General features: G+C 44.7%; 1 protein-coding gene across 1 annotated transcript in view; it reads right to left on the bottom strand.

Annotated features, from left to right (window-relative positions):
• Positions 1-16,599, bottom strand: part of Letm1 (leucine zipper and EF-hand containing transmembrane protein 1) — a 36,688-nt gene extending 20,089 nt beyond the window's left edge. Inside the window, exons 1-5 of the mRNA XM_036200874.1 lie at positions 16,266-16,599; positions 11,430-11,493; positions 2,976-3,426; positions 1,265-1,408; positions 375-512 (exon numbers count right to left, since the gene is read on the bottom strand). Coding sequence (XP_036056767.1) covers positions 375-512; positions 1,265-1,408; positions 2,976-3,426; positions 11,430-11,493; positions 16,266-16,560 — 1,092 coding nt within the window. The 5' untranslated portion in view covers positions 16,561-16,599. The remainder of the gene's footprint in view (positions 1-374; positions 513-1,264; positions 1,409-2,975; positions 3,427-11,429; positions 11,494-16,265) is intronic.
• Between the last annotated feature and the right edge of the window lie 6,067 nt (positions 16,600-22,666).

The raw sequence follows: 22,666 nt of genomic DNA on the forward strand, positions 1-22,666 counted from the left end.
GTATGAGACACTAGCACACACAGCATCTATTCCTGTATCGCCCGCCATCCAGGCTGCTGTCCGCCAGGAGGCTGGGAATGCCAGCTGTGGTGTCAGTTCTGCTGTCCTTTGCCCACCAGGCTGGGGGCACTGCCTTGGGCTCTCATGCCACACCCCAGGTTCTCAGTGGCAGGAAGAGGCACATTTGTATATACCTACAGCTCCCTTAAAGAAAGGGACTGAGCACAGGAAGCAGGCAGTTAGATTAAGCTCTGTCCTTAGCTTTATTCTGCTGAGTATACAATTTTAAAAAAGGGGGGAAAAAGGAAATGAAGGAAGAAGGAAGAAAAGTGCTTGACATTCAAATCATCCTCTGACAGATGAGAATACTGCACCTTCTGGAAAAAGGCAGAGAAATCTTTGGTGGCATTCCCCTTGGCTGCCTTGTTCTTCAGGGCCATTTCCTCTATGGTGTCCTGGAGAAACTTGGCTAGCTCCAGCTTTACCCGAAGCTCTTTCTTCAGCCTTTCCTCCTATGAGAGCAAAGTTGAGGTTATACTCCAGCTATGCCTGCACCCTCTTGCATCCCACCATGACCTGTCTCTACTGTGGGAAGTAGTCTTGAAGCCTGCTTAGACTGCTGCCTACTGCAAGACAAGTCTCCCCTGTCTTCAAGGAACAAAAATCTAAGTGTGATATATTCTTAAACTCAATTTAATGGTTTTTAAAAAAATGTCTGTGTGAAGCCCCCACTCTACCTCCATAGCAGAAGTTGGTATATGTGTTTCATGAAGGACCAGACAGTGAGGTTTTGGGTCATTTGGTGTGACATAAGCACTTGGCTCAGCTGGTGCTTCACAAAAGAACCAGACCACAGATGTGTGGTCTGGAAGGAATTTTGGACTAATTTCCTTTCTATCTGTTATTTATTTTTGTTTGTTGAACATATGTGTGTACATTGACTTATGTGTGTGTGGACATTGTCAGTGGAGATCAGATGACACCGTGGGGTTGGTCCTCACCACCCACTTGTTTGAGACAGGGTCCCTTCTTTGTTGTGTGCTGCTAGCTGGCACATGATCTTTTGGGAACTGTCCTGTCTCTACCGTCTGTTTCGCCATAGGAGCACCGGGATTACAGATGTCTTACCCGGCTTGGTTTTTATGGTTCCAGGGATTGAAATTCGACACCTTGTGTTTTCATGCAAGTACTTCTTTACCCACTAGCCATCGCCCCAGTCCTTAGACTCATTTTCAAGGTGAATTCAAAGTCCCAGTGCCCTCACCTTGATGGACTGGGTTTCAAATGTGGATGGCAGCATGTTGGGGAAGAGCTTCACAACTACAGGCAGCAGGAATTCCATGAAGGGCACCACCACGAACACCAGGAAGGGCACTAGGCGGAAGAGGTCTGCACAAATCCGGAGAAACTGCAAAGATGTGGGCACGTGAGTGGGGACATTACTACATTACTTACCATTACTACAAACTCAACCACAGTGTGACTCAAGAGCTCTTGACAGATACCTCCAAAATCCATTTCTTTCTCATAGCCTAAACTACGCATGCCAATGGCCTTCAGAAAGAAAACGGGATAGGGTGTTAACTCTAGGCTCACTAGATGCACAGGATGTATGTAGAGATAAACAAGACAGGCCCAAAGGAGGACAATTTAGACAAGACAGTAATCTATGAAAGATGTCCCAGATTACCTCTGAAAGTGAAGGGCCTGTGAAGTCCTTCAAATGAGTTTCTAATTTTCACTGGCAGAGCCTTCCATGGGTCAAAGTTTGGCCAAGTCCTTAGATGCCCTAAAGGCATGTTTCTCACAAAGTACTTCCTTGTGTTTAATGGTCCCAATCTCTGGTTTTTTTTTTTTGTTTTGGTTGGGTTTTTTGTTTTGTTTTGTTTCAAGATAGGGTTTCTTTGTATAGCCCTGGCTATCTTGGAACTCACTTTGTAGACCAGGCTGGCCTTGAACTCAGAGATCCTCCTGCCTCTACCTCCCAAGTGCTGGGATTAAATGCACATGCCACCATGCCCAGCCCCAATCTCTCCCTTTAAAAAATATTTTTTTTAAATTTATGTGCTTGAATGCTTTGCTTACATGTATATATGTGCACCATATGTATGCCTGGTGCACAAAGAATGACGGTGTCTAAAGCCTTGAACTAGAGTTAGAGATGGTTGTGAGCCATCACATGGGTGCTGGGATTTAACCCAGGTCCTCTGCAAGAGCAGTAAGTCTTCTAAACCACTAAATCATCTCTCCAGCCTCATGGTCCCAATTTCTTTAACAACTGTACTATCCTTAGGTCCAACTTTTTACTGGCTTTTCTGGCCCAACTGCAAGTTTTTCAAGTCTTTCTATTCATCTTTTGCTTCTGATCCCCATTATAAACCTGAATAAAAACAATTATTTTCATTGTGCATGTGTGCCACAGCACACATGTGGAAGCGAAAGAACACCTTTGTGCGGTCATTTCTCTTACATGTTTCAGGAACTAAACTCAGGTGGTCAAGCCTGAGTGACCAGTACCTTTAACAGATGAACCAATCTTATAGGCCTCTGATCCTATTTTTGTCTTGAAATTTCCTCTGCCAGATTAGCCTGTCACCTTTTAAACTCAAACTCCCACAAAGTCTGAAGCCCAGCAAGTGCTTTTAATGATTTAGCTATCTCTCCAGCCCCAGGAAGGGCCTTTTCAGAGCTTAAGGACAGACAGAATTACATACCAGGCTCGCAGAGTCAAAGAAATAACTTTAAGAGACTTCCCCAGAGGAACACAGTGTCTATGAAGTAGAAACAGAAACAGAGAAACCAAAGGCAAGGCTGCAGGAACCCAGCAAGGGAGGCAACTCCGTGCCAGCATTCACATCGTATTACAGTTCACTAGTAGTTTGAGATAGGTTCATTTTCTATAAACTTTACTGACTTTTTATCAAAAGGAATAGAAAATAACCTGCGGAGAAAGAAGAGCACGGTGTGTCCCATACCTGTCTGCGCTCCCGGCGGGTCAGTGTATGGCCATTGAGGATGCGCCACAGCATGCGGGCAGCTATCTTGGTGTCAATCCAGAGTAGGCGGAAGCCATGGTAGTAGTGCTTCAGCTCATCCAGTACCTTCTGCCCAAGGGACTTCTTCACTACCACCTGAGCTGGAGGGCTGTACACGGGGCCACCCTCTTCCAGCTTCTTATTTTTGTCCTTTAAGGACTTAAGGGACTTCTCTATCACAGAGTCCTCTCCTAGGGGAGGTGATGAGTGCCAGCTGCGCACAGGAAGGTACTGAGGTCCTGTGACAACCAATCTTGCAGAGGCAGGTGTCCATGTTGCCCTGGCAACAGTGCCCTGGCACTCAGGCCTCTGAGTCCAACAGCTGAGGGGCTGACCTTTGAAGCACAGGTACATAGGGTTGGCTGGAATACAACAGCGAGACAGAACTTTCCTTGAAAAGGGAAAAACAGAAAAGCAGCAATGAGAAATTCCTACCTATCTGACCACTCAGTACCAAATATCAAACCATACTCCATGTATCCACTTACTTCCTTGGTGGAAGCCTTTAGGAGGGCTTCCATGTGAAGCTGGAATGGTGAGTGGCCTAGCTAGACCTCACACATGAGTGTGAGCCTCACTGGCCTCACTCATAAGTTCCCAAAGACACACAACAGTAGGGTAGACAGCAGAAGCTTGACTGGACTCAACCCAACCCTGATGCAGGAAGTGATATTTATGACTTTGGGATTTGAGGGAATGGAGTCTAGAGTCAAGAGTCCATCCAGTTTGGATATTCTCTCTCAACAGGTGACTCTTGGTTGACAGAAGACACTGGAACAAAGGGGAAACCCCAAAGGAGAGTCCAGGGTCCATTCCCTTCCCTGGCTCTAGCACAACTCCCCCACCTCTGTCTACCTCCCCCTTTAGTGTACTCTTTGAGGCATGCACCTACCAAACCCCTGCCATGGAGAGAGAGAGACCAGAGGCACATGTGTCATCAGGCCTACACCTCTTCACCAGAATGAAGGCTCCATAACAGCCCTAAAATAGGTGAGGCCACAGCCAGAAGCTGTTAGCTAAAAACCTTAGACTTCTTTGTTCACACTGGATCAGGATCACAGGGCAGCTGGAACCCAAGCTCATTCACAAAGTAACCACAAAGAAGACCAGCTCCATTTTGAGACCAGACAGGACTTTTTTTTTCTTCTTGCAGTACTAGACATGGAACCCAAGGCATGCTGTATGTTTGCCAAGCCCTCTGGCTCTGAGCTGTGACTTTAGCCCTTGTTTTCATCAACTGTTATCAGCCTTGCTTACGGCATACCATCCTTGGTGTCTTGGAATTCAGATAGGAAAATGTTGTAAACTTGGTTAAGGAGGAGTTTGGATTTGATCAGCATGCACTGTATGTGTACATGAAAACGTCAAACTAAGCCCCATTAATAGGAAAAATAGTATTAAGTTATAAAGTTCACTTAAAAAAAGAAAAAGAAAAGATGACGACCAGCTGCAGAGGGGACCATGCCTAACCTGAAGCAGAGAGTCTGTATACAAGAAGACCTTTTTCTGACTCCATGTGGAGCCAGGGTCAGTAGTGAGCTTACCATGTGACCGTGAAACAACTGAGCGGTACAATCCTCCTCCAGGTTTAAATCGTACATTAGAAACCTCTCCCTGCTAGTCATTTACACACCAACCTCTAGGTGGCCACAGACTCTAAGAGGCCTGCTGTGGGTGCCCGGAACCCCTTTGTCCTGTCTCTAGCACTTGGCTAGGTGTCGATATGAGGGCTACAACTCTGAATTAGACTGTCCAGGCTCAAAACCTTCAGTTCTGGGCTAATGAAATGGCTCAGTGGATAAAGCTGCCTGCTGCCAAGCCTGATGACTTGAGTTAGATCCTTGGGACCCACCAACTCCTGCAATTAAATTGTCCTGACTTCTATCCTAGTACTATGGCATGAACCCCTGCCTCTACACACAATAACTTAAAATTAAAACAGAAGTTTAAAAAAGTCCTGTGTACCCAGGTGGCGGGGTGCAATGCTTTTAATCCCAGCACTTGGGAGGCAGAGGCAGGCAGACAGCGGTGTCTACAAAGCGAGTTCCAGACAGCCAGAGCTATACAGTGAAACCTTGTCTTGAAAAAAAAAAAAAAAAAAAAAGCCCCGTGTAGTGGTGAAGAGTCTGTGTGCCAGCCAACCTTCTTCATCTATCTCCTTGGGGGTCCTATAAAGTGCTGTCAATCTCTTTCCAAGCCACACCCAGCTCCATACTACCACACCTCCAGCTTTCCTTGGCTTTGCAATCTCGGAGCTGTAAAGAGGCCCTTGAATCCACTCTGTCCTGAACCACAGTGTTACATCATTCAGGGTGAAAACATAAGGAAGAAGACAGCACAACCAGATTTGGAGTACCACTCAGCTACTTACCAATAAAGAGATGCAGGCCCTACTTCCTAACTTCTTCCCTTGGCCTCACCTTAAAGTACAGGGGAAGACAGTTCTGCACATGGACAGCTGCATCATTGGGCTTTAATATCAATTCCCATCCTCACAGAGGAAGGGTGTGGCTTCCTCAGAAGGCTTGATGCCTACAGGTGCTAGGGCAGCCAACAGGCCAAGACAAAGACTTATATTATCCACTGAGCTACTATCACTGGCCTGTCAAAGAGGTTACTAGTCATTGTTACTAACAACTTACACATAATGTTTTGCCATTTTCAAACAGTGGGGAAAAAAAATTAAATTTTTTTTTTTGCAGTGCTAAGAATAGAACCCAGGGTCTCCAACATGCTAGGCCAAGTGCTGACCATTGAGCTACATCCTAGCCCAAATTATAATATTCTTAAATTTTCCACCAATACAGAACTAATCTTGGTACTGCTGGTGCTCACCAGCAATAACCAAAGGGCCAGACTATGGACCTAGCCTCCACCAACCTATCTCCTGACTTCTTGTTTTTGTCTTTCCTCTTCTGAAAAATCACCTACCAAATAGAGTGAAACAACACCAACCAAACACAATATTTCAACAAGAAATACACTGCTGGAGCTGGCAAGATGGCTCAGTGGGTAAGGGTGCTGGCCATCAAGTCTCATGATCTTAGTTCAATCCCTGGGATCCACATGATAGGAGAGAACTGACTTCTACAGTTTGTCCTCTGATCTTCACATATATACCACAGGTTCACCCACATACATGCCCCCCCAAATAAAAGAAAGACAAACAGACAGACAGACAGACACACACACACACACACACACACACACACGCGCACGCGCACGCGCACGCGCACGCGCACGCGCTCGGATGGTTGGCATGCATACAGTACTCACCACCTACCTACATTATGAAGCCAGGAATTTTAGCAAGGGTGATTGTTTATGTAAGGGTCCTGAGCCTATGTCCTGCCCAGCCTGAATGTCCAGCCTTCGAGTTAGGACCAGGAAGTCTAAGTAGTACCTCACAAAAGAGAAGTGTCTATGAGCCTTATCATATCAGCAACATATTCTTAGTTACTGGCAGTCAGGAACAGGAATGGGACACACAGACCGACAGAAATACACACACACAGACAAGGATGGACACAGATACCTCTTCTGCTGTCAGTGTTTATAAGTCTCATCATCATTACACAAATGTCAGAAGTATGCCTGTAGGCCACTGCCAAGAGGGCAACTCCCTTGGTGCACCCCAGAGCCTCCAACCATGCTCCTAGAAAAAAGGCATAAAGCAAGCCGGTAGCCAAAGGAGAGGCCTTTTCGGGAAGGACACCAACCAGGATAAGTCACCCTGTTCTTCAGGGAAGTGATGTCAAGGAACCAAATCATCTTCAGCAGAAAGGAAGAACACCAGAGCAATAGCTTCCAAAATCAAGAGATGTTTCCAGAAGTGCAGACAACTCTCCACTTAGAGGCCTGTGATTATACCGCATCAGACTACACTTGCTTCCTGGCTGAGGAACTAGAGGACACAGGAAAAACAAAAAGTATAGCAGAATACTCAGCTCCTAGTCCCAGCCTAGGACATGAGATTCTGAGCTTGGATTGCAGTGTCATTATACATTGGGATTATGCTCTGCAGGGAAACCCATCAGCATGACACAATTTCCCAAAGCAGATTCTGCCACTGTGAGCACTAGATGGCTCAGCAGATACAGGCACTTGCTACCAAGCCTGATGACCTAAGTTCATCCCTAAGACCCACATAGTGGAAGGAAAGAGCCAAACACCACCCACCAAACTGTCTTCTGACCTCCACACCTGCATTATAACATGTATGTGTACACACACACACACACACACACACACACACACACACACACACACGCTGAAGAACCAATACTGGGAGCTGGCAAGGAGGCTCAATGGGTAAAGGTGCTTGCTATTAAACTTGGAGACCTAAGTTCAATCCCTGGAACCCCTAAGGTAGAAGAAAAGAATCAACTCCAAAAAGTTGTTCTCTGACTTCTATATACACCTTGGCACATGCACGTTCATACATATAGATATGTTTGTTGTATGTATACAAATGTAAATATGTAGAGCTATCCAGCCAGGCATGGTGGTTCACTCCTTTAATCCTAGCACTCAGGTGGGAGAGGCTGGTGGATCTTTCTGAGTGTGAGGCCAGCCTGGTCGACATAGTGAGTTCTAAGACAGCCACGGAAATGAAAAGGAGACCTGTCTCAACAAAACAAAGCACAATAAACCAATATCAATGTGTACCTACCCATCACAAGTCACCTCCAGGCCTCAAGATTTCTTTCTTTTTCAAAAGCAAAAAACCCAAAATATTTCTGAGGATTCTGTGTATTAAACTCAGCATTCTTTTAGGATTTATTTATTTTTATGGGTGGGTAATTGTTTGGCTGCATGTATGTTTATGCATCCTGTGCATGTCAGGTGACCACAGAAGACAAAGGAGTACAGTGGATCCTATGATACAGAGTTATAGATGGTTATGTGAGAATGGAACCCAGGTTCTCTGCAAAAATAACAACTGCTCTTAACCAATGAGCCATCTCTCCAGCCCCAGGATTCAAGATTTCTTCCATGGGCAAGAGAGGTGACTCAGTTGGTAAAGTACTTGCTGTGTAAGCATGAGAACCTGAAATTTGGATCCCCAGTACCCATGGCAAAAGCTGGTACAGTGGTGTACACCCATAATCTCAGTAGACACAGGCAGATCACTATTGCTCACTGGCTAGCCAGCCTAGCAAAATCAGTAAACTCTAGATTCACTGAGAAATCCTGTTTCAAAAAATAAGGTGGAGAATGATCAAGGAAGATACTCCATGTTAACGTGTGGCGTTCTACATGCACATACTAGCACCTACATACATATGTTTACATATATATACCATATGTATGTACACTAAGATCTCTTACACAGCTCAGCCAAAATGAAAGTTTTTGCTGTTCATCCATAAGTGCTGATTTAAAATGTTGGTCAATAGAACGTCATAGTTATTACTGTTAGCTTTTGAAGCAAATGTTCAAAATGGTTAACTTATATAAAACTGGACATGGTGGCACATATCTATAATCCCAGTATTGGGAGGCAGAAATTGAGTTTGGAACTAGCCTGGATTACACAGTGAGACTTTCATACCAAACAAGGCCTGGGGATGTAGAGGAGCACCTGCCTAGCAGTGCAAGGCTATGGGTTTGATTGCCAGCATGGAAAAAAAATTTTTTTTTTAATTAATAAAGCCACAGTCTGGCCTGTGCTGCTATGAGCTGAGCAGGAAGCAAATGTTGTGATGTGAAGTGGGCAAACTTTAGAATATTATCACACAGATTGGCAGCAGCAAGCACCTGGCAAGGTAGTAGAAAAGGCTAATGAGGGAAGAAAACACCTGGAACTGTGTTAAAGGCTAAGCTCATGACCTAACAGAAATGACACCACCTTTTCTGAAAGAAAAGGGAAAGTCTTTTGGGGGTAGTTGAGAAAGACAGGGTCTGACTATGTAGCTCTGGCTGGCCTGGAATTCATTTTGTAGACCAGGCTGCCCTTGAACTTGTAGAGATCTGCCTGCCTCTGCTGGGATTAAAGGATTGAATCACCATACCCAATGGAAAAGTCTGAAGAAATCAGAGGTAGCAGGATCAAGAGTTGAAGGCTAGCCTCAGCTACAGGAGATTCTGCTTAAAAAACAAAACAAAACAAAAGCCAGGTGGTGGTGGTGCATGCCTTTAATCCCAGCACTCAGGGAGACAGAGGAAGGAGGATCTCTATGAGTTTGAGGCCAGCCTGGGCTACAGAGTGAGTTCCAGGACAGCCACGGCTGCCCAGAGAAAGCCTGTCTTGAAACAAAACAAAACCACAAACAACATGAAAGAGTGAAAGAAGATCTGTACAGACATTAATGCCATTATTGGCACAAAGAAGATTCCATGACCAGGGTCTTGAGACAATCCAAAGAGAAATCTAATGAACAGCTTACCCAACAGGCACATGGAGGGAGCCCACACACACAAGGACTTTTTCAGTCAGCTGTGTGGGGGGATCTGACCAAATGATGTGTATGCAGTAGCCATCCAGCCACAGAAATGTTGCTGTGCCCAAGCAGCCTGCAGGCCTCCCTGTTCATCCCAGCATTGGACCAGGCATCAAGCCAAATGTGTTTTAGCAGAAACCAAGTCTTCACAAATGACTGGTCTTTATTTTAGGAGTTAAATCTGTTACAAGAAGCACCACTGGGCTGGGGATTTAGCTCAGTGGTAGAGTGCTTGCTAGCAAGAGCAAGGCCCTGGGTTCGGTCCTCAGCTCCAGGAAAAAAAAAAAAAAAGAAAGTCATTAAAAAAAAAAAAAAAAAAAAAAAAAGAAGCACCACTGGTTCTATTTCAGAGCTGAGTAGTTAACACAAAAACCTCCAGAAATGAGAAGTTAAAAAAAAACAAACAGGGACATGCACAGTAGGTAGCACAGGTTTCCTGCTCTCCCAGAGGAAGGGACAGGCACATGCAAGTGGAAGATGAACCCCATTTCAGGGACCTGAGCTGACAGCCATGGGTATCTCCTGGCCCTGTCCTTAAGGTAAGATAGGGCTGACGGTAGAAACTCGGGCTGCAGGACACAGTGCAAGAAGCACAGCAACCCAAGTCTACATACAACAGGGAATGTGGGTGTCGCTTTCTTCAAGAAGCCCCGTGAAACTGGCCTTCCAATACTACCAAAGCCTCACCTGAGATGCTACCACCATTTCAAAGGTACTGTCATCCCCTTGGCTTTAGGTACCAAAGGGGATGGCTAAATACATCATATTCACTATGCATTCAGAGCAAGGTAAGGAGCATATTGTGAGCATCCCTGAGGCAGGTACCTGTTGTAGAATAATCTTTTTGTGCATTGTGAAGATTGGCTTAATAAAAAGCTGAATGGCCAATACAGGGTAGAGGATGCTGGGAAGACAGGAGACACCAGGATACAGAGCGAACAGCATGGGCATTACAAAATAAAGGTAACTGAGCCATGTGAAAAAAAAAAAAAAAACAGAGATGAGCTGGGCGGTAGTGGCACACGCCTGTAATACCAGCACTCGGGAGGCAGAGACAGTTGGATCTCTGTGAGTTCGAGGCCAGCCTGGTCTACAGAGCTAGTCCAGGACAGGCTCCAAAGCTACAGAGAAACCCTGTCTCGAAAAAACCAAAACAAAATCCAAAAACCAAAAACATAGATGAAAAGATATGGGTTAATTTAAGTTATAAGAGCTAGTTAGGAACAAGCCTAAGCTATTGGCTAAGCTTTCATAATAATAAGTCCCCGGGTCATGATTTGGGAGCTGGCTGGTGGAACAGAGAAAGACTAGCTACAGGTAGCCCTGAAAGACCAAAATACTCAAGGGAGGGTCTGCCTTGTCATGGACAGATCCAAACACTCCTAATACTGCCACAAACAGCTAGAAAGAATTAGGCAAGATTCTATGGAAAGCCACTAAAAAGTTTAGCTGTGTGAGCATGGGAAGATTAGTCATACCAAGTTGGCAAAACTACAGTGATAACAACTACATCAAAAACCAGATATAAGTAAAAACGTCAGGTTGGGCATGTTGGAGCACATGTGTAATTCCAGTAACTGGAAGGCTGAGCAGTAAGGTTATCAAAAATTCAAGGCCAGTCTGAGCTACATATACTATATATGCAGACCCTGTCTCACAAAACAAAAACCAAACCCCAACTAACCAGACAAAAGCAACTACCAAAAGAGAAGTACACCAAAATGCCAGTAGTATACATGACTGGGTACTTGGATTTTGAGTACTTATTCTTTTAAAATTCATCAACATTATATGGTTATAACCATCAAAGTAAACACATGAAGATTTAAAAGAAACAGAAACAGGGAATAAAAAAAGCTGTCAGTTCCCTGACAAAGTGAAAGTCCAGGTGCATGGCCAACAGCCTCAAGCAGACATTCGCAGTGACACACTCAGTGATGGGCTTACTTACTCATGGCTTATCAACCCCACGGTCCTCCTGGTACAACTGAGACAAGCTCGATCCCTCAGATTACCTATGACAGAAACAAAGAAAAGTAAGCAAACAGGTGTCAACCAGGCATCTCGGAAGGTCTGAATGGAGCCCCTACAAGTAAGTTTCTGGAGAACTGCTGTACATGATGGCGGGCAGAGTAGGGAGTTGCCAGCCAGACACAGAGGAAGCCAGATGAGAATGCCACACTGAGAAGCAGCATCCATTTACCATTTTATGTCAGGAGGGAGCTGTAGGCAGAAGTTTCTGTCCCACTAGTAACTTCCAAATACCCAGCAGCTGCTTCCCAAATTATTGACTTGGAGGCTTAATATTACTTATAAATGCTTGGCCAGTAGTTCAGGCTTATTACTAACTAGCTCTTACACTTAAATTAACCCACAATTCTTATCTATGTTTAGCCATATCTTTTCTCAGTGTGGCATTCTCATCTGGCTTCCTCTGTGTCTGGCTGGCAACTCCCTACTCTGCCCTTCCTCTTCCCAACATTCTTAGTTTGGTCGCCCTGCCTATACTTCCCTGCCTGGCTACAGACAATTAGCTTAAAGTCCCTGTCATTAGGTAACATTTCACCCTTCTCAGGTCTCTGATGGAGTTCAAGACAAGACAGTTACAGTTTTCCTTGTTACCAGACTCAGAAAAGAAACTCACTAAAGAAGTGTAAAGTGTCTAAGGTTGAGAGACATAAAAAGATAGTTTTGGGTTGGTAATACAAGTTAGGATATAAAGTGAATTAGGTACAATATCTTGTATTGAATATTGGATTCACCAAGATAGAATAGATAATGGAGTATTTTTCTCTGAATTTGTCAAATACTAATGGACTTGAAATTGTCAATGTAATTATTGCCTATATATATTTGTATATAGTTATTGTACTTATTGTATATAGTTTTTCTATGTTATTTAAAACTTCACTTTTTATTTTAGACAAAAAGTGGGAAATGTATGATATTTTGTTTGTGTTCTGACCAATAAAGCTTGCCTGGATATCAGAGGGTGGAGATAGCCACTGGTTAATCATAGAGGCCAGGCAGTGGTAGCACACACCCTTTAATCCCAGCACTTGGGAGGAAGAAACAGAAGATCAGGAGTTCAAGCTCACTAAAGATCAGGGGTTCAAGCCCACTGAAAGAGAAACTGAGCAGTGGTGGTGCATGCCTTTAATCCCAGCACTAGGAAGGAGGAGACAGGATCTTGGGTGCCCCATTCAGTCTCAGGATTCGTAGAGACAGGACTGCCAATTCTGAGATTTTGTAGAAGTAAGTAAGAAGTCTCTAGTGGCTGGCTGCTCTGCTTCTCTGATCTTTCAGCTTTCACCCTAATATCTGACCCTGGGTTTTTATTTAATAATACTAATTATGATAGTGCTTCATGAAGCTCTTCTGGCTCTATGGGGAAAGAGGTCACATTTAGAAAACTGGTTCCTTTACTACTATTCACAATTCATAACAAAGATATTGGCTACATTGTTTTTATAAAAATCTGTTTTTAAATTTTATTTTTGCATTGATTTATTGTTATGTGCACCCATTCAGAGGTCAGAGGACAACTTGAAAGATTTGGTTCTGTCCTTCCACTAGTGTGGGTCCTGGGGTTGGAACTCAGGTCAGAAAACAAGAACCTGAACCATCTAGCTGGCCCTCAGCTACATTCATACAAGCAACAAGTGTTACAATTTAAGCACAGACCAGGGCCACCCAAACCTTTCCAGACTCTTAATCCAGAGGCCCAGAACTTGCCCTCTGCCTCTTCCAATCCTACTTCTATAGGATTTGCTCAGAAACAACCCCAGCAACCAGAAGACAGCCTAGGTTGATCTTACTCTTACATTTCTATCCATCTAGCTCCCTTCCTGGGTTCTCCCCAAAATAAATCTGAGGACTGTTCCTGCTTCACTGTCAAAGCCATCCAGAGTGATAGGCTTACAGGTCCACATTTCACTACAGCTGCCCATGCTGCCTGCATTTCTGCTGTCTGTAAATTTAAGGTTTGGTCTGAAGAGATAGCTCAGCAGTTAAAAGTACTTGCTACTCTTGCAGAGGACTTGGGTTCAGTTCCCACTACTCATATTGACTGGCTCATAATTGCCTGTAACTCCAGTTCTATGACTGCTTCTGGTCTCTACGGGCACCTGCACCCATACAGTATACACACTCATACAGAAACACAAGTACACACACATTTTTAAAATCTAAAATATATTTTTTTAATTTTATGTGCATTGATGTTTTGCCTGCATGTATGTCTGTGTGAAGGTGTCAGATCTTGGAGTTACAGACAGCTGTGAGCTGTCATGTGAGTGCTGTGAATTGAACCCAAATCCTCTGGAAGAGCAGTCAGTGCTCTTAACCACTGAGCCATCTCTCCAGCCTTTGAAGGGTTCTTAGACCTTCTTTGGTTTTGATAATTTGCTAGAACAACTCACAGAACCCAGCAAAGTATTCTATTCATTGTCACAGTTTACCACAAAGGATACAAGCGAGTAGCCAAAGGAGTCAGGGTCATAACCAGTAGAGTCCTGAGCAACCCAGGTTCTGCAGTGTTCTTTCCTCGGGTCCATTGACTACTCTACTCTCCACATCCCTGGATGTTAGGTTTAAACCCCAGCCCTCTAATCTCATTACAGCAGGCACCTACCTAGGCCTACTCCCCAATTCGTTTCAGTAACAAACCCAGCGGGGGGGGTGGTGGTGGTGGTGGTGGTGGTAGCACATGCCTTTCATCCTAGCACTCAGGTGGCAGTGGCAGTCAAATCTCTGAGTTTGAGACCAGCATGGTCTACAGAGTGAGTTCCAGGACAGCCAAGGACTACACAGAGAAATCCTGTCTCAGGGATTGGGGGGGGATGAGTAACAAACCCATTGCTATTTATCATTCCAAAGCTTTAGGAGCTCAGTGTCAGGAAAAGAGATAAAGACTCTGTCTTTCCCTTATTTACCTTGTCTCTAAGAGACTTTTACAACCTTCCAATGTCCTCTCTGACCTTCATGTAAAGCCTCCAGCTTTGCATTAACTTGTCTCGCTCCAAGCCAGTCTTCTGTTTTCCTGAGCCTTGACTAGTCCTCACAGGTTTACAAAACGGCACTGTGGACTGGATGCTTCTCTCTCACACACTCCAGGATCTGTCAGCCAAACCTCTACAAGTCACTTCCTTTCACAGAGAACAGCATAGAAAGGCGAAGGGGAAGGAAAGAGACTCCACAGTAGAGCCCTGACAAGCACAGAAACCAGGTCAACATCAACAATGAGTTTCCCTTAACTGCAGAGCCTTGGCACTATGCCATGAGAAAAGCACAAAGTTTTCGGCCTTCCACCCCAGAACTCATCAGCAAAAAACACCAAAAGAGACATCCTATAACACACCTGACTGAAGTACTTATCAAAACTGTCAAGGTCAGTGGGGGGGGCGGCGGCAGCGGGCGGGCGGCACACGCCTTTAATCCCAGCACCCGGGAGGCAGAGCCAGGTGGATCTTTGTGAGTTCGAGGCCAGCCTGGTCTATGGAGCAAGATCCAGGAAAGGTGCAAAGCTACACGGAGAGACCCAGTCTCAAAAAACCAAAAAACAAACAAACAAAAAAACCAAAAAACAAACAAAAACTTTCATGGAAAACAAAGAAAATCTGAGAAACTGTTATAATTTGAAGAGTCATAAGGACTAATGCAATGTGGTGTCTTGGAAGAAGACAAAGAAACAAAAAGAGAACATCAGAATAAAGTATGTCACACAAAAGTGGGGAATAAGGTAGGTATTCAAGAGTCAAGAGAATTTGGGTACAACGTTGGCCTCAGTTTGTTTACTATGACTAAAAACTAGGATGTCTGTCCTATGCCTATTGCCTGTGCCAGCACATCATTCCAGTGAGTGCAGGGACCTGCTACTATTGGTTCCACAGCTAAACAGCTGACTAACCCACTGTCAGGGAAGCAGTATTTTTGTTCAAAGGGCTCCAGAAAACATTCTTATGCCTGAAATAATAAGAACACACACACACACCAAAACAAACAAACAAAAAACAGCTAATTTTAAAGCCATAAACAGGCCACAGAAATTAGAAAGGGCATTAGTACTTTACAGCATCCTGAACAAGTTAACAGGTAGACAGCTCTTATAGAAGAGACAGTTTGGAAAACCGCTCCAAACCGAGACTTTCCTGTCTTTCCACTGATCATATTTGGCTTTTTAGCCTGGTCTAAAATTCGAAATGTAGACCAGGCTGGCCCAGAACTCAGAGATTCACTCGCCAGTGACTCCACAGAGTGCTGGGATTAAAGGCGTGTGCTACCACGCCTGGCTCCACACCACGCCTATACTCTTAAAGTGACAAGAACTGTTTCTGCCAGTAAATCATAAATTCTCACAGACCAAGTTTCATCCTTACCATAACTTACAAGCCGGACACATTCAAGTTTTCTTAGAAACCCCAGTCAGCGGCCACCCCACCCCAGGGAGCGACCCACTGTGCTGGCATCACCCAAAACCCAATCTCCCTGTCCCGGAGTTCTGGCTTCCAGGCCTGAGCTGGCCAAAGGGCACGCCTGGGCTCGGTTCATCATCAAGGGGAGCGCCAGGGCAGCCACAGCCCTAAGGAACTTTCCCAACGCCTCTGTTGGTAGCGGTGACCTGCGGAGACCAGGGCAACTAAGGTCACGGTGAAGCTGCCCAGCCCAGGCGACATAGAGCAGCCGGGTGCTTGTCACCGCCGCGCTGCCTCCGGGCATGGGATGCGTGGGTGCCCCGCTCAGGTCCCTGGCCACCCAACAACAGGTCTGGTGCACGGCGGCCGCTTACCCCGCGGGGAGGCGGCGCGGGGCGGCGCGAGGCGGGCAGGGCCCCGGCCGCGGCAGCTCCTGAGCAAGATGGACGCCATGCGTCCGCCGCGGCGGCGTCGTACGGCTGCCTCCGCTTCCTCGGCAGCTCCTCGCCGTCCCGGCGCCCGGGCCCGGCCCGCGCAGACGATGGACGGCAGTGGTTGGCTCCGGCAGCCGGCGCTCAGCTCAGGATCCTGGTACCGGTAGCGGCCATGTCCCGGCACAGACGTCCCGAGGCGCGGGGGCGGGGCTGGCCAGGCCGGCGACGCTCCCATTGGCCCCAAGGCACCCGCCTTGGCTAGGTGAGGGGCGAGCCCGCGCCACAGACTACCAATCCCAGTGTGCAACGGGCGGCCAGCTCACGGATTAGCTGTCCCAGAGTGCACCCTGGTGGCTTTCCTCCCCGGACTAGGAGCGTTCGTCCTGGTTCCTCCTTGAGGGATGAGCTGCATGCGGTTTTCTGCCGAGTTCAGAACTTCTCGGAGTTAGTCTTGCAGCTTCGCAGCACCGAGCCTAGGAGACTCGGGGATTGGTCTGCTGGTGCAGTGGCGGCAGAAGAGACGGCTTCTAGCGTCCTTGCAACTAAGCCCTATACTAGGCGTAGCAAATGGCTCAAGGCACTTTGAGGAAGGGTAGCCTGGGAGCAGAACGCTCTCCTAAGACAGTTCAAGGCCAGGGCAGCAACCAGGCTTTGGTTCTCTTCGGAATGCTTTTCCCATTCTGGTTCTGTTCCTGTGGTGTGAACTCAGCATAGTAGATTAGGGTCCTCAGTATGAACTTAATGCATTTGCTCTCTGGATACAAGCAAGTCCTAATGCTTGACTAGCATCTCAGCACAGCACATTGGGAGTCAAGTATAGGGATGCCAGCTTGACATAAAGATAGAACACTTGCTGGGCAAGAAAAGCATCATTTGGCTTTGATTATAAAGAATAATCTACTGATAAAATTTTACCCCACACAAGGTTCCTTATCCTGTCCTGTAAATCCCCCAAACCCCTGCACCTGGATTACTGTTGTGGGATATTGTACACTGTGTGAAGATGTGCTTGCTGTGATTGGTCTAATAAAAAGCTGAATGTCCAAAAGCTAGGCAGGAGGTATAGGCATGATTTCTAGGGAGAGGAAGAGAAATCTAGACATGTGGCAGAACAGGAGACGCAGAAAGGAAACAGGAGGTGCAAGATGGAAGAGTGTGTAACAAGTCTTTCTTTGTCCCACCAGCCAGCTCCCAAAAAAAATGGCATGGAGACTTCTTATTAGTTATGAAAGCTCGGCCTATAGCTTAGGTTTGATTCTAACTAGTTCTTATGACTTAAGTTAACCATATTAATCTATGTTTTGCCTCGTGGCTTTTAACCTTTCTTTCATTCTGTATGTCCAACTACCTCTGTGTCTTCTTTGGCCTCTCCCTCATGTGCCTAGATTCATCCTGAGTTCCTCTGCTTTTCCTGGAAGCCCTGCCTGTCTCTCCTGCCTTGCTATTGTCCATTCAGCTTTTTATTACACCAATCATAGCAATATTGCTTCACACAGTGTACAAATATTCCACAATAGAGAGGTAAAACCATGTGATAGAACATAGATTAATATAAATGGGTTAGCTGGGCAGTGGTGGCACACACCTTTAATCCCAGCACTTGGAAGGCAGAGCCAGGTGGATCTCTGTGAGTTCGAGGCCAGCCTGGGCTACCAGGTGAGTTCCAGGAAAGGCACAAAGCTACACAGAGAAACCCTGTCTCGGAAAAAAAAAAATCTGTGTTGTTATGTGTGAACTGTCAGCCCAAAGAAGAATTCAACTACATATAGCATCCGATGTGGGAGGACATATTTCCACATAGGACCTGAGAAAGCTTTTAAAAAGTTTCAACATGGGCTGGAGAGATGGCTCAGAGGTTAAGAGCATCGACTGCTCTTCCAGAGGTCCTGAGTTCAATTCCCAGCACCCACATGGTGGCTCACAACCATCTATAATGAGATCTGGCGCCCTCTTCTGTATACATAATAAATAATAAATATTTTTTAAAAAAGTTTCAACACAAACATGGAGCCAAACAAGGCTTCCTAGTCCCACAGTCTCTCAGGTGGGCCGTGGCATATAGAGACATGGCCCCCAGCTGCTGCCTGCTGGTTTGAACCAGCCAGCACCATGTGCAGAGTCATGCAGTGGGTTCAAGGGTTGGTTCACATGATCAGAAAAGGCTACAGGCACACAGTAAGGCAGTCTAGACTGGGAAAACCTCTAAACAGGTACAGAGAAAGAATGGGTATAGATAGTCATAGAAAACATAGTTTAAAAATAATAAAGTCTATCGTGACAGCCAGGGTGTTCGGCCATCTGATCACCAGAGCAGGTCAGCTCAGGCACTCTCTCAACCATTGCCAGTAGTCTACAGTGGAGGTATCTTTGTGGATTTCTGGAGAACTCTCTAGCACTCTGCTTCTTCCTATTCCCCTGGGGTCTTCATTCATCATGGTATCTCCCTCTCCATTCTCCCACACTGCTCCTGATCCAGCTGGGATCTCCTGCTCCCCTAAGCTCTCTTTCCCCTGACCCTTGCCCTCCATTACCCCACCCCCGCCCCCAGTTTGCTTATGTTGATCTCATCATCTATTTCTCTGTTGTTGGATGATCCCTGTGTCTTTCTTAGGGTCCTCCCTGGAGTTGTGAGTTGCAGTCTGGTTATCCTTTGCTTTACATCTAGTATCCAGTTATGAGTGAGTACATACCACGTTTGTCCTTCTGGGTTTGAGTTACCTCACTCAGGATGATTTTTTCTAGTTCCATCCATTTGCCTGCAAACCTCATGATGTCATTGTTTTTCTCTGCTGAGTAGTACTTCATTGTGTATATGTACCACATTTTGTTTATCCATTCTTCAGTTGAAGGGCATCTATGTTGTTTCCAGTTTCTGGCTATTACAAATAATGCTGCTATGAACATAGTTGAGCATGTGCCCTTGTGGTATGATTGAGCATTCCTTGAGTGGAATAGCTGGGTCTTGAGGGAGGGTCCCATGGAAGCAATGCAGAGCTCCAAGTCTGAGCCCCAGGTGGAGCTCCAGGAGTCCAATCAGTGAAAGAGAGAAGGGATTGTATGAGCAAGAGATGTTGAGATCATGGTTGGAGGAAGCACAGGGACAAATAGCCAAACTAGTGGAAATGCATGAACTGTGAACCAATGGCTGAGGAGCCCCCATGGAACTGGACCAGGCCCTCTGGATAAGTGAGACAGTTGATTAGCTTGAACTGTTTGGAAGGCCCTCAGGCAGTGGAGCCAGGACCTGTCCTTGGTGCATCGGCTGACTTTTTTGGAGCCTGGGGCCTATGCTGAGGCACTTTGCTCAGCCTTGGTGTAGGGAGGAGGGGACTGGACCTGCCTTGGCTAAGTTGGCCAGGCTGGGCTGACTCCCCAAGGGAGACGTTGCCTTGGAGGAGGTGTGAGTGGAGGGTGAATTGGGGGGGGGGAGGGGGGCCTAGGGGTGGGAGGAGGGAGGATGGGGGAATCCGTGGCTGATATGTGAAATTAAAATAAAAATACTATTAAAAAATAAAGTCTTTAAAGAAAGAGTAAAAGTATATGAAAATAATAAGCCACATAAGGATGGAAAATACATAGGGCATCTGGATCCTATATGGTGCTTTCTTTGAATTTTTAAAAGCTAATGAACAAAAATCAATAGCTTCTGGCAGACATTGGATTGTGGAAACTGCTAAATTAAACCAACCTATATATCTTTTGTTTGTTTGTTTTTGTTTTGTTTTTTGAGACAGAGTTTCTCTGTGTAGTTTTGGTGCCAGTCCTGGATCTCACTCTGTAGACCAAGCTGGCCTCAAAGTCAGAGATATCTGCCTGGCTCTGCCTCCTGAGTGCTGGAATTAATGGTGTGTACCACCACCACCCGGCAAACCAACCTATATATCTTAAGAATGTCTTAACTTCAGAGTGGAAGTCAGAAAATGTGTTGTGCTGGGGGAGAGGTTGTGCTTTTGTTTCCTGTAAATGAAAAGCTATGGATTCCTTCAAAATTAATGAAGATCAGATTTGTTTTGGGGGAGACCTGAAAATCTTGGCTATGGACATAAAGGAAAAAAGCCAAGAAAGACTACAGGAAAGGGGACATATATGCTGATTCCCTAACATGGGAGCAACTCTAGACTGGATGAGACGAGACATGATAGATCTTGTTGGCCACAGGTGCTCAATTATATGCCATCTTTTCCTATGGCATGGATAGAGGTTTGGTTATACAGTTGAAACAAACTTATGGCTGGGCGATGGTGGCACATGCCTTTAATCTCAGCACTTGGGAGGCAGAGTCAGGCAGATCTCTGTGAGTTTGAAGCCAGCCTGGTCTACGGAGCAAGATCCAGGACAGGCACCAAAACTACACAGAGAAACCCTGTCTTGAAAGAACAAAACAAAACAAAACAAAATATAACTAGGTCTCCGAGACTTGACATTTATCTCAGTTTTCTCAGGGTTTCCTAAAGATGCTATTGTCTCCAGACAATGGGAAATAATTTTAAGAAACAACACCCACATTCCCAAGAGGTGGAGTGGGTGGTTTTCAGATTTTTGGTGTGTCATGGATGTTTGTCATCATTTAGGGGGGCAGTTTGCAAATTGTTACTGGTCATAGTAAGGGAAGAAACTAAGTACAGGAGGTTAGATTCAAGGCTTTCTTTCTGAAAAGGAAAAGGGGATATAGGAATGATAGGTTAAAAGGGTAGATTATTGAATCTACTTTAAAGAGCAGCTATTAATCTTAAATTTTTACATTAGTATAGATTTAAGTATATTGATATAAATTTAAGGTTATTTAGCTAGAAAATACTCTATATATGATTCTACTCTTGTTTAAGATATTTTTGTATGTTGATACAAATTTAAGATTATTTTTGTTATACTATATATATATATGATTTTACTTTTGTTTAAATTATTGAACCTATGCAGCTCATTTAATAATGTAATGTAAAATTCTAGTCCTTGAAAGTTATTACAAATTATTTAGGATAATTAAGAAATACAGGCTCATCTAACAATGAAATTTGGGGCCATGTTAGGATATTTTCAAGGTCTTTAGATAGACAGATAGTCTTCAAACACTTCAAAGACCTACAGAATATGGCACTTAAAATGTTTTAATAACCAAAGACTTTTCATGACAGCAATATGCATCTGCTCCTGGCAGCACCAATTTACTTCAAAAAGGAATAATGGGCATTGAATGACCTCCATATAGAATTTGCTTTTATTGTGGCAAGGTTAGCCACTGGGCAAGAAACTGCCCTTGACAGTATGCTGTCCAAATTGGACAAGCAGGACACATAAGAAGATGGCTGCTGAACTTTGCCAAGACAAGGTAGGACAAACTTTCAAAAATTTCCTGCTTCACAAGAAAGTCTGTCTGATAGTCTAGGCATGTAGGGCAAAGATGGATGTTCCAATGTTGCAGAGGAAACTTGGGTTTCTTTCTTTCTTTCTTCCTTTTTTTTTTTTTTCAAGACAGGGTTTCTCTGTGTAGCTTTGCGCCTTTTCCTGGAACTCACTTGGTAGCCCAAGCTGGCCTTGAACTCACAGAGATCTGCCTGGCTCTGCCTCCCAAGTGCTGGGATTAAAGGCATGTGCCACCACCGCCTGCCTGGTTTCTATTGTTTTGGAAGTTGCTTGCTCTGCACTTCCTTTTTACTCAGGTAATATTATATCCTACTTGGGTCTCTGACAAGGGTTGAAGACTAAATAGTTATACTGTTTTCTTTGTTACCAAATTCAAAAAAGAAACTTACAAAAGAGATATAAAGTTGATAAAGATTGAAAAACAAACAAGCTTAAATTGTTTAAGAAAATGTTTTAAGGTCTAAAACGATATTTATGAGATGTTAATGCAAGTTATGATAGAAAATGTTTTTGGTATAAAACTTTGGACTCACTAAGATAGGATAAAATAATACAGTACTTTCTCCAAATTTGCCAGCTCTATATGGACTGGAAATTGTGAATGTAATTCTTACCTGATAATTGTCTTTGTTATATATAATTTTACTGTGTTAGAGTTAAACCCTTTACTTTTTATTTAGACAAAAAGGGGGAAATGTTGCAGGATATTTGTACACTCTGTGAAAGTATATTGCTGTGATTAGTGAAATAAAAAGCTAAATGGCCAATAGCTAGGCAAAAGAGATAGGCAGAATTTCTGGGTAGAGAAAGGAAGAGAAAGAGGAATCAAGGTATGTGGGAGATGCCAGGAGATAGTGAGAGGAAACAGGAGGTACAAGATGGAAGAGAGGTAACGCCACATAATAGAAGGTAGATTAATATAAATGGGTTAATTTAACTTACAAGAGCTAGTTATAAGAGCTAGTTCCTAAGCTATA

This window comes from Onychomys torridus, chromosome 10, assembly GCF_903995425.1.
Source record: "Onychomys torridus chromosome 10, mOncTor1.1, whole genome shotgun sequence".
NCBI lineage: Eukaryota > Metazoa > Chordata > Mammalia > Rodentia > Cricetidae > Onychomys > Onychomys torridus.